Below are 16,896 nucleotides of genomic sequence, written 5' to 3' on the forward strand. Positions count from 1 at the left end.
ACCATTTACTTTTTTTGGTACTGTAGTCCCCCTTGGTCCATGGCTTTGCTTACTGTGGTTTTGCTTTCCATGTGTTCAGGTATCCCCAGTCAGCCACAGTCTGGATAGGTGAATACAGCACAATAACACATTTTGAGAGAGACCACATTCACATCACTTTTATTCCAGCATATTGTTATATTGTTCTATTTTATTATTAGTTATTGTTAATCCCTTACTGTGCTTAATTTATAAATTAAACGATCACAGGTATAGGGAAAAACAGGGTTTAGTACTTTCTGTGGTTTCAGGCATCTATTTGGTTGTCTTAGAACTATTCCCCATGGATAAGCAGGGACTGCAGTATTCATAAATCAAAATTCATAAATTTAAAATAAAGAATAACGGCCATAACAATATAGGTACATAATGATGAGGGTTTTTTAAATGCATATTCTGCTTAGGGAATTGATGAGTTTTGAGTAATATATGTACTAGGGGAGTTTGCAGATAAAGGAGTTCTATGTGGCCGGGTGCAGTGACTCACACCTGTAATCCCAGCACTTTGGGAGGCCGAGGCAGGTGGATCACGTGAGGTCAGGAGTTCGAGACCAGCCTGGCCAAGATAGTGAAACCCTGTCTCTACTAAAAATACAAAAATTAGTCAGGTGTGGTGGCACATGCCTGTAATCCCAGCTAGTCAGAAGCCTGAGGCAGGAGAATTGCTTGAACCCGGGAATTGGAGGTTGCAGTGATCTGAGATCACCCCACTGCACTCTAGCGTGGGCAACAGAATGAGACTCTGTATTAAAAAAAAAAAAGAAAAAACCACAATGAGATACCATCTCATACCAGTTAGAATGGCAATCATTAAAAAATCAGGAAACAACAGGTGCTGGAGAGGATGTGGAGAAATAGGAACATTTTTTACACTGTTGGTGGGACTGTAAACTAGTTCAGCCATTGTGGAAAACAGTGTGGCGATTCCTCAAGGATCTAGAACTAGAAATACCATTTGACCCAGCCATCCCATTACTGGGTATATACCCAAAGGATTATAAGTCATACTGCTATAAAGACACATGCACATGTATGTTTATTGCAGCACTATTCACAATAGCAAAGACTTGGAATCAACCCAAATGTCTATCAGTGACAGACTGGATTAAGAAAAGGTGGCACATATACACCATGGAATACTATGCAGCCATAAAAAAGGATGAGTTCGTGTCCTTTGTAGGGTCATGGATGAAGCTGGAAACCATCATTCTCAGCAAACTATCGCAAGAACAGAAAACCAAACACCGCATTTTCTCTCATAGGTGGGAACTGAACAGTGAGATCACTTGGACGCAGGAAGGGGAACATCACACACTGGGGCCTATTGTGGGGAGAGGGGAGGGAGGAGGGATAGCATTAGGAGATATACCTAATGTAAATGACGAGTTAATGGGTGCAGCACACCAACATGTCACATTTATACATATGTAACAAACCTGCATGTTGTGCACATGTACCCTAGAACTTAAAGTATAATAATAAAAAATAAATAAATAAATAAATAAATAAATAGAAAAAAAAGGAGTTCTGTGGGGGGGTGGTGTGTTCTGGTTTTGTTTTTTGTTTTTACAACTTTATTGAGATACAGTTTACATCCTATACAGTTCACCCATTTAAAGTGTATTATTCAATGCTTTTAGGATGTTCACAGGTATTTACAGTCATCACCACATATTTTAGAACATTTTCATCATCTTAAAAAAAAACCCTGCACCCTTTACTTATCATCCCTATTACCCCTTGCATCTAGCCCTAAACAACTGCTAATCTACTTTCTGTCTCTATGGATTTGTCTGTTCTGGACATTTCATATGAATGAAAATAATGTAAAATGTATTCTTTCGTGACTGGCTTCTTTCACTTAGCATGACGTTTTCAAAGTTTGTCTGCATTGTAGCATATATCAGTATTTCATTCCTTTTTATGGCCAAATAATAGTCTGTTGTATAGTTATACCACATTTTGTTTAATCAGCACCAGTTGGTGGACATTTGGATTGTTTCTGTCTTTTTGGCTATTTCAGTAATGCTGCTGTGAACATTTATGTACAGGTTTTTGAATGGATATGTATTTTCATTTCTCATGGGTATATGCTGAGGAGTGAAATTCCTGAATCATATGGTAATTATCTGTGTTTCACTGAACAACTGCCCAGACTGTTTTGCGTAGTGGTTGCACTATTTTACATTCACACCAGTAGTGATAATTTGGGTTTCTTAAAGTAATGAATCATTCTTTATTTCTTTTTTTTTTTTTGAGATGGATTTTTGCTCTTGTTGCAAAAGTGCATGCAATGGAGTGCAATGGTGCGATCTTGGCTCACTGCAACCTCTGCCTTCTGGGTTCAAGCAATTCTCCTGCCTCAGCCTCCTGAGTAGCTGGGATTATAGGCGTGCACCACCACCTCCAACTAATTTTTGTACTTTTAGTAGAGATGGGGTTTCACCATGTTGGCCAGGCTGGTCTCAAACTCCTGACCTCAGGTGATCCACCTGCCTCAGCCTCCCAAAGTGCTGGGATTACAGGCATGGAGCCACCGCACCTGACCTCATTCTTCAATATATTTCTGATAACTAAATTTTTATAAGTGATTTTTCTTTTTAAAGTATTGTATACATTATTCCACTTTGTTTTTATGTAGAGAATATGTCTGTCCATAAAATTTGGTGGAAGACAAGTTTCATTCCTTTTTTTTTTTTTTTTGGAGACAGAGTTTCACTCTTGTTACCCAGGCTGGATCCAGTGCAATGGTGCGATCTCGGCTCACTGCAACTTCTGCCTTCCAGGTTCAAGTGGTTCTCCTGCATCAGCCTCCCAAGTAGCTGGGATTACAAGCGTGCCCCACCACGCCTGGCTAATTTTTTGTATTTTTAATAGGAACAGGGTTTCACCGTGTTAGCCAGCCTGGTCTCGAACTCCTGATCTCAGGTGATCCACCTCCCTCGGCCTCCCAAAGTGCTGGGATTACAGGCATGAACCACTGTGCCCAGCCACATTCCTCATTTAAAATAAATAAATAAATAAATAAATGTATTCCAAGCTCCCACTGGCCTGGTTACGTTAAAAATATTTAATCTCTGTTATCATTCCTACCTCCTACACAGACTGACACTTGGATCATATAAGAATGTCATCCTGAAGTAAGTGCCAGAAAATTAGAGGAGCACAAGGTCTTTTGTGCCTCCCTCTTGACTGCTGAAAATTCCAAGGTGTCCTTCACAGTAATCTCATCACTGGCCACCAACAGATGCTGCATCATAAAACCTCATTCTCCATCCAGGATACCCTGTGCATGAGGCACTGTTTTCTGACTGAAACACAAGCTCTCTTCCTCTTAAAGTGTGGTAGTTGGGCTGTAAAACCAATTAGATCTTTAGAAAGGACACTATATAATACATATTTTTTCCCTTACTTGCTGGGGTAGGGCTAGGAAAAGATATGCTAACACCAGCTATTTTTTCTGTCTTGTATTTCTTAAGATAACTTTGATGTAATCTATGGAAGTAGTGTTTTCCCTTCTTTTTTTTTTTTTTTAAAGAAGAAATAGCTGCGCCAAAGAGAGATGGGTCCAAGACCATGCCAAAAAATATGTATATATAGTATTCTTTCTAAAAATCTAATTGGTTTTACAACCCAGTTACCACACTAACAGAATCAGAACTGGATGTTAGGTCTTTGAATATTTTGCCTTAGATTTTTCCTGTAGAATTTATTGCATTATTTGTAATCAGTGCCTTATTCAATAACATTAAATGTGAATTAACATATTTACTAAAGTTATTAGAGGTTTTTGAAAATGGTTTTTAAAATCTAATCAGCTCCTGGCATTGTTAATAGGTTCGTAAGGGCTCAGAACTAGATAAGTCTTTGAAATGGACTTTTGGGAGATTGGAAAAGCTGCCTAAGTCAGAAGGTAGGCACCATCATAAATGGAGGGTGGAGCAAAAGCAATTTTTCTTTTTCTTTTTTTTTCTTTTTCATTAGGAAAGTGCTAGGAAATGGGTTCCTAACACTGTGTGTGACAGAAAGAGAGGCTCAGTTTAAAGAGGTTGGTGGGTAAAAGAAAATGGGGATTCAAGAGAAAATGTGGTACATTAATTCAATTCACGCCTTTTTTCCCCAGTGTGCTTATTTCTTTGATAAAGAGAAGGTCAGTTTCTTTGAGGATAGAAAACTTTGGGTGATAAGAATGCTTAGAGGAGAGGGCATCTGGATATTTTGATGACAAGATATGGTGTAGGGGAGGGCGTTTGTTACTAAATCAGTTGTATCAAGATCACATATTATCTATTTTCCAGTCTCCCTAAGCATAAAAAATGAAATCCAAGTTAACTAAAGGGCAAGTCTTACTGAGAAAAACTGTGAAATCTGTCTAATAGAACTTTAAAATTAGGTGTGATGCCAAGTTATCTTGTGTACTTGGGGTCAGAGAGAGATAGAGGATGATCCTGGAGTTGTGAAGATTTTTTTTTTTTTTTTTTTGAGACGGAGTCTCGCTCTGTGCCCCAGGCTGGAGTGCAGTGGCGCAATCTCGGCTCACTGCAAGCTCCGCCTCCCAGGTTTACGCCATTCTCCCGCCTCAGCCTCCTGAGTAGCTGGACTACAGGCGCCTGCCACCGCGCCCGGCTGATTTTTTGTATTTTTAATAGAGACGGGGTTTCACCGTGTTAGCCAGGATGGTCTTGATCTCCTGACCTCGTGATCCGCCCGTCTCGGCCTCCCAAAGTGCTGGGATTACAGGCGTGAGCCACCACGCCCGGCGAAGATTTTGTTAAAAGCAGCCCACCAGCAAATATTTACTGACAGTTGAATATCTATGTGCATGTGCTGTTTTGATAATTGGTAACATAGCCACAAACAGGACAGACCCCTTTGATTACAGCAGCTTACATTTTATTGGGGAGATAGACATAAACAAATACAAATATAAAATAGGCCTGGCATAGTGGCTCACGCCTGTAGTCCCAGCACTTTGGGAGGCCAAGGTGGGCAGATCACCTGAGGTCAGGAGTTCGAGACCAACCTGACCAACATGGTGAAACCCTGTCTCTACTAAAAATACGAAAATTAGCTGGGCGTGGTGGCGCATGCCTGTAGTCCCAGCTACAGAGGCAGAGGTGAGAGAATTGCTTGAATCCTGGAGATGGAGGCTGCAGTGAGCCGAGATCGTGCCATTGCATTCCAGCCTAGGTAACAGGGCGAGACTCCGTCTCAAAAAAAAAAAAAAAACAAAAACCGAAACCAACCAACTAAACAAAAATATAAAATAATGGATTTTAACTAAGTGCTATGAAGATGATAAAACAAGGTAAAGTGTAGAGAGTGACTGGGGACTGCCTTAGTTGGGACAGTTAGGGTCGTCCTCCCTGAGGGGATGGTGTTTATGATAAAACCTGAATGATAGGAGCCTTGCTTAGTGGGTAATGATGAATGAAGGTGCTTTCCACTCATCCACCCTAGTTTTAGACTGTTGGCCATCTGAAAGGAACAAAATGTGCTGGCTTACCTCATTTTACATCTAAAATACTGGTACATTTTAAGAGATACTATGATTTTCTTTTCTTTCTTTTTTTTTTTTGAGATCGAGTCTCGCTCTGTCACCCACGCTGGAGGGCAGTGGTGCAATCTCAGCTCATTACAGCCTCCGCCCCCTGGTTTCAAGCTTAATTCTCCTGCCTCAGCCTCCTAGTAGCTGGGATTGCAGGCATGCACTACCACACCTGGCTAATTTTTGTATTTTTAGTAGTAATGGGGTTTGATTATGTTGGCCAGGCTGGTCTTGAACTCCTGACCTCAGGTGATCCACCTGCCTTGGCCTCCCAAAGTGCTGGGATTACAGGCATGAACCACTGAGCCCAGCCTGGATACTATGATTTTCTTGGTAATGAAGTTCACTCATTAATTACTCAGATTGCCACCCTGAATTTCTTGTGGCCTGCTTAAATGCAAAAATAGATCTTGAAGTTTTTAGTTGAAATATTAAACTTAATTCAGTAGATCACACGGAAAGTGGGTTCTCAGGCTTAGTGGAGATTGCAAATGTGACACCATGCTCACCTAACTAATGTTTTCAGAAACAAACGTCCCACTGCGAGTGCGAGTATGTATGTGCTTGTGGTGGCACATCTTCCAGCAAAGAAAAATGAAAAGTGAAGGGCCTAATTTAAAGTAGCCCTTTATGTTTCTGCCTTTTTCCAGAAAAGATTAGTTCCTCTTGGTAGTAGTTGAAAGAAAAGTAATGAGAGACTAATTTTGGGAAATCTTTGCCCACTCTTTGTGGGATTAGGAAAAACAAGAGGTGTCTAGACTCTAGAAGTTTAGTCGGCTCAGACATACCTACTTTGTCCAGTCAGAGTTTGCATAGATACTGACACTGATGTCTTTCCTCTGGCAGATGGCTCAATCACAAAGGGGTGAGACAGAAACGCCTGAATGCCTGGCTGGGAATTAAGAATGAGGATGCTGATGAGTAAGTTCTCGCTAGACTTTCGGTCAGAGGGCTTTGTTATCAATATAAGACATGCGCCTTGTTTATACATAGTAAATATTGGTTGTCATTGTCACTTGAGGACATTGAATCTAGAACTTTGACTCTCTTTTGAATTGAATTGAATTGCCTGAAAGCACCCTATAGGCACTGGAGTTCAGAGACCTGCTTCTGAACTCAAAATCTGGATGTATAAGCTACTTTGAGTATAGCTACTCAAAATCTGGATGTAAAAGCACTGTTATTCAGATGTTCATATTTCAGCTTATTGGATGAAACATGAATTCTGTGCTTTATGCACCATAGCAAGTAATGAAGCTAACACCCAACTAATTGCAATTTTGCTTTGTCATTTGTGGTTTAAAGATTTAGAACAGTGTTTTATTTATGAATTTGCTTTTAGATAGAAGTAACTTGTTAGAATAACAATTAACATTTAATTTTTAGGAACTATTTTATCAATGAGGAAGATGAAAACCTGCCCCACTATGATGAGAAAACCTGGTTTGTTGAGGATATCAATCGAGTACAAGCAGAGGACTTGCTTTTTGGGAAACCTGATGGTGCATTCTTAATTCGTGAGAGTAGCAAGAAAGGATGCTATGCTTGCTCTGTGGTGTAAGTCTTCTCTGGGGATATAGCCTTTTGAAATCTTTTGCACTAATTAATATGAAATCAACCCCTCGTAAAATTCAGATGAAATTAGTTAATGTACAGTAACGAGGACCCATGGCTTGGATCATAACTATTAGTACAAAAAAACCCAGCTTTATGAGAAATGATATCTGAAATTATCCTGGAGTTTTAATTTACATGGTAAGTAGATTAGGCCCTGCAGTATTGCTGTTGGATTTCAGGTATCTGCGAAAGGTAATGTGAGATCTTAAATTGAAAAAAAAAAATCACTTAATTCTTTAGTAGTATCCTATACGCCTAGTATGGTCTCCAGTGTCAGATTAGGAAAGGCTTGATTAAACAGACCTGTTTTTACTTCAGAAGGAAAACTCTATCTAAAAATTTAAATTATATGTTATTCTGTTGATGTAGTGATAGGAAATGTGGACGTGTTTTCCATTAAGATAATCATGTGACTCTTTTGAGAAAAGCCTATTTTCCTTGTAATGGAAAGTGAAATTTTGGGGATAACTAACTGTGCCTCGGTCAGATTTTTGCCTGAGTGTAGAATATATTCCTTAAGAAGGCAAACATCTTAATTGACAGAAGCCACACTTAGAAAAGAGTTACGATGGTTTCAGATATACTGGGTTCAGCCTCTGGCTCTACTGCTTACTAGCTGGGTAACCTTGGGTAAATTACTTAGTCTTTGCCCAGTTTCCTTATCTGTAAAATAAGGATAATACCTACTTTAGGGTTTTTGTGAGGATTAAATGAGCTAATCTGTGTCATACAATATGCTTTTAACATAAGAAGTAAATGTCACCTACTAATATGATGATGATGATGCTACTGATGGATGTGGCAGAAGGCAAACAAAGTGACAAAGTGATTGTGCCCTTAGAGGGCAAGGTGGAGAAGATAGAGGAAAGACATTCATATTAACAGATTGCTCAGTGCTTTATGTGATCGTCTTGTTTGTAGCGCTCTACTTCTGTCATGGAGTCAGAGTTTGAATCCAAGTTTACATGGTTTCAAAACCCACATTTTTCTATTGCACCAGGCTTTTTTCATTTCACCAAATATCCAAGATGAATAGAACCACTGTGAAATAAGGATCATTAGTAGGCTGTACACATATGGAAGGGTTAATTCTAGTGGAGAAAGAGCAGATTGGGAGGTTTTGTGGAAAAGACATCTGAGATGGACCTCAAAAAGATGAATGGGATGTCTTAACGGTTGGAAAATGGGGGAGGAGTTGAAAAGTGCATTGGATTACTGTTATCCAAAGATAGAACTACTTGCAACATTTCATTTCTCCTTGACTTGGGCTATTCAAGTTATCTGAGTGGAAATATAGGTGAGGATGGTTCTTATAAGACTTTGGGTCTTCTAAGAATAATAAGGAAGGCAGGAAGCCCAGTTGCTCACTCTCACTCAGGTTATTGGGTGGCAGCCTGTAGGTTCAGGACTTGGTTGGAGTCCTTACATAAACAGATTAATCAAAAACTACCCTTGGCTGGGCGCAGCGGCTCATACCTGTAATCCCAGGATTTTAGTAGGCTAAGGCAGGAGGATTCCTTGAGCCCAGGAGTTCACGACCTGCCTGGGCAACATAGCAAGACCCCATTTTTTCTAAAAATAAAAAAGCTGGGCATGTGGCTCACACCTGTAGTCCCGGCTACTTGGGAAGCTGTGGTGGGAGGATCACTTGAGCCCAGGAGTTTGAGGCTACAGTGAGCTGTGATCAAGCCACTGTACCCTAGCCTTGGTGATAGAGCGAGACCCTGTCTAAAAAAAAAAAGGAAAGGAAACATTTACATTTATGGTTGTTTTAACACCTGTATCTGTAGCCAAGTCTGTAAGGAATGGGGATGCAATTTTACAAGCTTTGCCTGGTTAACAAAAAACACTTATCTGCGTAACAGTTGCTCTCAGACTTCTGGCCATTTAGCGTCCCTTTATTTATCGTTACTTACCATTTCTTCTGTGGTGTGTCATTGCAGGGCTGATGGGGAAGTGAAGCACTGTGTGATCTACAGCACTGCTCGGGGCTATGGCTTTGCAGAGCCCTACAACCTGTACAGCTCTCTGAAGGAGCTAGTGCTCCATTACCAGCAGACATCCTTGGTTCAGCACAACGACTCCCTCAATGTCAGGCTTGCCTACCCTGTTCATGCACAGATGCCCTCGCTGTGCAGATAAAGAGGAAGTGGGAAGAGAGGTGGTTCTCTGGCATTTTTTTCTACAGTTTTTATTAGACTACAATGAGGGCATTCTTTCTACATAGACTGCTTGTTTTGCACAAGAAGTGATTCTGTGAATGTGAAGTGGAGAGGCCGAGCAGCAGCCGGCCAGGATGGAGGCATTAGAGGCCTGAGGTTCTCTAGGACTCAGCCATGCCGCTGCACTGACATACTAAGCTGGAAGCAGATGTTTTTTTGAAAGTCTGTTTCATTGGGGTTTTTGTTTTGTTTAGCCAGGCACCCTCAACAGAATATTAGGCTTGATGGTTATAGTGGGTGGGGTTGTATTTGGAAGCCTCTGAAGAGGCCATGTCTTTTTTAAATCTTTAACTCTTGAGAGTGCAGCAGGGGCATGGCTCTGCTGGGAGTTCTGTTTTGCTTTGTCAGTTTCTCTTCCCCTCACGAAGGAGGCTGTTTTGGTTTTGTGATAGAATGGGATTTGATGAAAAAGACAACCAAAGGAAAATGGGGAGGCTTGGGATTTCATTTAAACAATCTAAGCCAAGATGATAAAAAAAAAAACTTCAACTGAAGGTACTTTATTTCTTACCAACATAATTTAGGCTTCAGCATCTCATCAGCCCCTCCCTCTAAAGAAGTATTATGTTCAGAAGCCAACAAAACAATGTTTGTTGCCAGACCAATGTTTGATGGAAAAATGTAGCACTCATAGATGAATGTATACTTCTGTACCAAAACTTGAACATAAAAAGACTAGAAATTGTGAGTTTTAGCAAACACTAAAATTGGTCAGTGTAACCCCTTCTGTCCTGCCTATTTCTCTGAGATGAGGAATAGCGTTCTTTTTGTGGGGATGGTGAGTTTTGAATCATAAAATGAAGTTGGTGCTTGTATGGTGTTTCCTTAGCCTAAAGAATGATCTGTTGTTTGAAATCTTTGTAACTTGTTTGTATGAGTCAAGAAAAGGTGCAATTCAGTGCTTTTAGATGGCTTGATATACCAAATAACAATATAGAACAACATTATTATATGTGCTTCCCCAAGTTTAAAGGCCCTACAGAAATAGTAAACATGATTTAATTTCCCTTCATCTCCCCCTCCTTTGCTGGATGGGGTTTTGGGAGCTATAGGTTGCTAAGGAGGGGAGTCAGATTGTGGTCAGGGGCCTCAGTAAATCACAGACCCAGGGGCGCTGTGGTCCGGGTGAGAGTCATACCACATTACACATGTGCTTCCATACAGTGGTTTCTGAAGCTTTTGCAAGGAGAGAAGCTGGCTTAGTGTTCAGATGGTTAGTAGAAGCCATCTGGAAGCTTTTCTCTTTGCCTTTTTTTGTGATCCTGCCATTAAGGCTATGTGCAGTCTGCCCTCATGCTCCAGTGGCCTTGATTTTAGGCCAGGAATCTTCTGCTCCATGTGGCTTAAGCCTTCCAGCTGAGTGAAGCTAGGCAAATGGAGTGGGGGCAGGCATCTATTCCTGCCCCCATCATGCCCCACACCCATCAATCAGTCAACACTCATTTGACAAACAGAGTCCAGCTGCCTCTGAGCCAATCCTGGAACCATAACAGGCTCAGAGTGAGTCAGCTGTTTGAACCCAAAGCTGTGCAGTCAGGCATCCTGGCTGAGCTAGAGAAGCCAGTACCTGCCTCTTGATTTATAAGGTTACAGCTAGGAAAGCTCTAGTTTTGGGGGTGAAAGAAAAATATAACTTTACCTGAGCACTTATTTCCGTGACAGCGTCTAAAATATGGACCATGCTGTAGACATAGATTTATAAATTTGGAGAAACTTCCAGTTACTAGCGATGAGGATAGGAAGGGAAGTGCTTATCTTCGGCTTTTTCTTGGTTACATTGCAGTTTCAGGATTGGGTGAGACAGAGACAAATGTACCCCCTCTAAAGTCATTTAACTAATAGCCAGCACATCCCTTCCCCAAACTGTGGATTGAAATCTTACTGAAAGTTTTACTGAATAATACCAAGCTAATTCCTGCTGGGCACACCTGCATGGCTTTGCACCTGGTGTTGAACCTGCTGAAGCAGGTGGATGCTCAAGATTACGTGCAAGGAATCCCTCCCGTCTGGTACTAACATTTCAGTGTGTTCTGAGTGTCTTTTAAACCAAAATGGAAATACAGATGCATGCCTGTAGTATTCAATGTGTCTGCTCCTTTTTGGGCAGACACTGAGGGTGTGCAGGGAGAGACCAAGTACCATCTTTATCTACACTTGGGCTGGCTTGTGGAGAACGGCTGCTTTTTTTCAGTACTACATTCCTTCATTTTTTTCTTTTGTTTTTTGTTCTTGAATTCATTGTTTTGTGGGATCTAAGACCCAGGGGTCATTTGAGAGGTTTCACAGTATCTTTTCTGACCAGTTGCCACATGACTTGCTTGACCCTGAGCCAGTGGAAATGGCATAGTGACCAGTCTACTACCCACTGAGCCTGGTGTGTAGAGGGGGATAGGGTAGCAAGGTGCGTCTTTACGCCCATGACTTGAGAGGAGATCTTGGCCTCTTTCATGAGAATCTAGTGCTGTTTCCTGTCCCATGATCTGGACCCTGGGACTATCTGTCTTGGCATCTTAACTGCAGTTTCAATGAGGCAGACGGCAAAGAGAGACCAAGATCAGAGGGGCTCATTATACCCCTGGCTAGAGAACCCAGCTGCTGACATGAAAGCAGCTTGGGGCTGGCTGGACACAGGTACTAGGCCCATCGTTTCCAGGTAAAGCTTTCATCACAGAACAGTGCTATCTCCACCTGGCCATAGATGCCATGCCATGATTCAGGCCTGGATAGGCTGCCTGTGTCCTTACCACTGATCTGGCCAAGAATGAGGACCTTCCAACACTTTCACTCCCTCTCCAAGCCTTGATGGGACCTCCACTTACTTTAGGCCTCATGTGCTGTGAAGAAGCTTTGAGAGCCAATGTGGTGTCTTCCATAGGTCTCCTCTTTTTGCTGCAAGGAATCAGCCCCATGTATTCTCCGAAACTGAGAATTGCACCTGGGCAATTCCTGTTTTCTAAGGTGGTCTCTGCTGCTAGTTAAGAACCCAGAGTAGGCCTCTGTGAGGCTTCAGTGGCCTCAGAAACCAGAGGGTCCAGATAGGGGGCCTGCTTGGGCCCTCTGTGGCCAATTGCTCAACCCTGCTTTAGCTCCAGCCACTTGTGGCAAACAACCTCGTTTCCTTACAAATTCCAGCATGTGACTTTGGTGCCCTGTTACTTGTGAAAAATCTATTCTGTTGTCTTCGATGTAGTCCAAAAAAAATTCATGTAGTTTTTACGTAAAAATATCTGACTCCCAAGAAAGCCAACTGTATGTCTTGTGATGGGACAGTTCATATGTAGTTCCTAGACCACTTTGCAAATTGTTCTTGTCACCAGATGTGTTCAGACATTGCTGTGCAATTGTGGGGGAGGGTAGGGGGAAAGGCGAGAGGAGTTACTTATTGGTCTTTTTGTTTTATACCTTCCCCAAGAGGGGACAGTCTGGCCAACTTGCTCCAGTAATGCAATAAATACATTGCAATAAAGCAATTTTTTGTCTTCATGCTATGAAGGGGTGGGCTGGGGGCAGAGTGGGGGTCAAGAGAGACAAGCACTCAGGTGTTGAACAGCCCTTGAAACTTCCAAACCTTCTCTCCAGTAAGCGCCAAAAGACTAGTACTTGGGCTGAACTGGGGCAACCAAAGGCTCTCTTCTTCCTAGGTAGGGGAGGACATCCACTCCAACTAGGCATGATGCCAGAGTCCTGTCCACCGAACACAGACACAGGGAGTCTCAGATATTGACTCAGAAAATTAAAACTGAATGCCATTTCCTCCACACCTCACTGCCCACTCCTAATAAGCTGTTTATTGGTTCTCATATTTCTACCCAGAATGAAAAGTGTTTCCACATTCTACTCTGGGGGAGGGGGAAATGGACCCAGCTTTATATATAGTCTATCCTCTTGTTGCCCTAGGCCCTTGTCATCTCCTGCCAAGGCACACTGTTGAGCTTCCTGTATTCTGGGAATGTAATGAGCAAACATGCGATGACCTCTTGTTGCATAGGATATTGCAGCGCTCATCCATGTCTCAGGCCCCACCCATGTGTAGTCAATTACAAATAAGTCAGATTGGGCAGGGAATAGCCTGTTCTAAGTGACCTTGTTTATGTCTTTTCTCCCCACTACACTTCAGCTACACAGCATCCCAAGACCACTGCTAGGAACTATAGATTTCTCCTGATCCCAGAGTTGTTCATACTTCTGTGTTTAGGATGCTCAGATTTCTATCTCCTTCCCAGTTTTTTCTTCTGAACCCTACCTGCTGGCTGGATGTTTCCACTGGGCTCCTGGGTGGGTGTCTCACCGACACTTCAAACTTGTTTACTTGGGGCTGGGTGTGGTGGCTCACACCTGTAATCCCCGCACTTTGGGAGGCCTAGGCGGGCGGATCACCTGAGGTCAGGAGTTCGAGAACAGCCTGGCCAACATGGTGAAACCCTGTCTCAAGTACAAACATTAGCTAGGCGTGGTAGCATGCACCTGTAATCCCAGCTACTCAGGAGGCTGAGGCATAAGGATTGCCTGAACCCTGGATGCAGGGGTTACAGTGGGCCAAGGCCGCACCATTGTACTCCAGCCTGGGCAACAGGGCAGGACTCCATCTCAAAAAAACAAAAAAAAACTACTTGGCAGAAAAAGTATGATTGGCTATGAATTCCCTTACCTTCCTACCACCAAACCTACAACCTCATCTATATATAACTATTCTCCCTCCCACCTGTTAAATTACAATAGTTGCCTCCAGCTAAAGCCAGCCCTCCACATGTATTTTGGAATCTATTTTCTTCCACCTTAGGAATCTCCCAAGATTAAAATCAATTCTTTCTCTACTTCAACTGGATCATCTCCATTGATATTTAAACATGGTTGGTTGGTTCTCATTCTACTTCCCCAGTCCCTACTCAATCATCCCATACATCTTTATTTCTTTTCTCCTCTTCAAAGCCAAGCCTTTGGAAAGAGCTGTCTTAAATATCCTTATTTCCTCTCATCTCAAGTATTTCAGTACTGGTTCCACCACTGTTTGAAACTGCTTTTCTTGATGCCTTCAATAACCATCACTGTTAACTATCCTCTCTATGGAAAACTCCTTCATGGACTCTTATTACAACTCATTAAATATTCTTCTGACATCTGACTGTTCTTTTACATCTCCTGGATTCCTTCAGTTCTCACTTAACACCATTTTACCTGGCAGTTTTATCCACAGTCATGAATCCACCCACCATCTCTAGGCCAATTACATCTGTTTATTTCACTTGCCCAGACCTCTATTGGAAGCTACTTCATATTTAGCACATGGAATGCAGCACTGAACTACCTAGCCCTGGTTCTCTCCCTTGTTTCTTATTTCGGTGAATGGAAATAAAATTCATCTGGTTATATAAGTCAGAAATGTAGTCAGTCATCATCCCTGATAGCCCTCTGCTTCATATCTAAAGTCCTTCACCAAGTATCAATCAAAATAGCACTTCTAACTTCACTGCTTCACTACCACCTACACCCTTCATCCTGGAAGGCCCCCCTTCTTCCATGCTTGTCCCCCTCAAATCCATTCTGATTGTAGCAACCAGGCATCTTTTCAAAATACAAATCTGAACCTGTGGCAAACAATAACTAAGTCTCCGTTGATCTTAGGGTGAATTACAAAATTAGATGGTCTGGCTTCTCCGATTTGGGATCTCATTCCCCACCTTCAACTTCTTTTCACTGGCTCTACCCCCTCAGCTAGTGCCAGTATCTCAGGACTTCTTCCTCATCCTGCGTGTGTTCCCTGGACAGTCCTCATCTCTTGTGGCTTTCATTGCCTTCTACTGCCTAATGGCTCCCAAATCTAGATGTCCAGCTTCCTACCCTTTCCTTCCTTACCTCCTCACTGTTGCTGTTCTAGTTCACACCGCACTACCTCATCCTCTGTGGTACCCTCACTCCACTCCAGCCTCTCTATACTGCAGCCAGAGTGATCTTCCTAAAACAAAAGATAATACCACTTCCCTGAAGTTACCTTTCAGGAACTCTTCACTACCCCCACCAGTTTCTCAAAGGGAACACTACTGACACTTGGGGCAATTGCCCGATGTGGTATAGGATGTTTAGCATCTCTGTGCTTCCTCCTCCCATCCCCATTTCCAACCCTCTAGGAGGGCAGTTCCCAACATCCTTTACACCTGTGGTGTGGTGCTCCTGACCAGATCCCTACATGCACAGGGCACTTGCTCCCTCAGCCATGCCCCTGCCATCCTCCAGCTCACAACCTGTAATCTGTCTGCCCAGGCCCCAGTACATTAGCCCAGAGACTGCTGTGAATGAACGAAGAAGCGAAGAGAGGACTAGGAGGCTGAGGGGCCAAATATCTGCACAAATGGGCTCTGCCACTGTGGATACAGTGCGCCCTCTGGTGGCCAGCGCCTTCCCAGGCAATGGCCCAGACATTTTCATCTCCAGGCCTCCTAACACTTCTTCAGACCTAGGCACTGGATTGTGAGACGATCAGTGCAACCAGTGCAAGACAGTTTCTCAAGTCTTCCACCACTATGGACACAAAGCCTTGGTACTCTGCCAAGCCCCACTGCCTGCCCTGTGATGCCACCTCCTGACTCTCCTGGCTCTGGTCCCGCTTATTTCCTCCCCCTTCCTCCCACACTACCCATCAAATGAAGTTCTACTCTATGAGGGCTGCACACACAATGTCCATCCACCTGCAGTGCTGAGGCCTCCACCTGCAACAGCCCAGGAAGAGCTCACTGGCTACAATCATGAAGGGCTTCTTACTAAATATGACCGGCGGCTTTGTTTTCATCTCACCCTCACCTCGGCATTTATCAAGTAACTTCTCCGTCCATTTTAAAAACTCTTTCCTCCCGTGGACTTTATGACTCTTCTGGCTGTTCTATCTTCTATCTCAAACACACCCAAAGTTAAACTGCCTCCTCTCACTTCTTCCCCTCCTCATTTCCTGGCTGAGGCAATCCAAGTTAGGAGACACATGTGAGTTCTGGAGTCCAAGGGAAACTCCTAGGTTCTAATCCCAGTTCTACCCAAGCTGTATTACCATGGGCATCAAAGCCTGAGTGCCCTTATCTATAAAGAAGGAATTTTAGTTGCTACATGGTATTTTCTGGTTCCCCATCACCTTCACAAAGTCATCTCCTGGAAGACCATTAGACATGGCTCTTGCCTCACTTGCCAGACCCATTTCTACTTTGAATTATCTTTGGTTCCTTGAATATACCAGGTATACTGTATGTGCTAAAGGTTGCCTGGACAGCCTTTCTTAAACCAGCCTCCACCCTTGCCACACCCAGCAAACTACTACGTATCATCTGTTCTTCATGTTTGAGCTCAAATGTCACAGCCTCTGGGAAGTCAAGCTGGGTTAGGTGGCCCTCCCCTGATTGTGGAAACTGTTTTATTCCCAGCAGCAACACAGGACCAAGTTACATGTGGGTTGACCAAAGGAAAACAAGCAAGCAAAAGACATAACGA

At 42.8% G+C, this 16,896-nt stretch overlaps 1 protein-coding gene across 2 annotated transcripts in view; it reads left to right on the forward strand.

The window, feature by feature from the left end:
- Positions 1-12,893, forward strand: part of PIK3R3 (phosphoinositide-3-kinase regulatory subunit 3) — a 99,106-nt gene extending 86,213 nt beyond the window's left edge. For both annotated transcript variants that reach the window (XM_023221488.1, XM_023221487.2), the window contains 3 exons: positions 6,434-6,508; positions 6,974-7,144; positions 9,148-12,893. In XM_023221488.1, the coding sequence (XP_023077256.1) occupies positions 6,434-6,508; positions 6,974-7,144; positions 9,148-9,346 (445 nt within the window). In that variant the 3' untranslated portion in view covers positions 9,347-12,893. The remainder of the gene's footprint in view (positions 1-6,433; positions 6,509-6,973; positions 7,145-9,147) is intronic.
- The last annotated feature ends 4,003 nt before the right edge of the window (positions 12,894-16,896 follow it).

The sequence above is a fragment of the Piliocolobus tephrosceles genome, chromosome 1 (genome assembly GCF_002776525.5).
Source record: "Piliocolobus tephrosceles isolate RC106 chromosome 1, ASM277652v3, whole genome shotgun sequence".
Classification (NCBI taxonomy): domain Eukaryota; kingdom Metazoa; phylum Chordata; class Mammalia; order Primates; family Cercopithecidae; genus Piliocolobus; species Piliocolobus tephrosceles.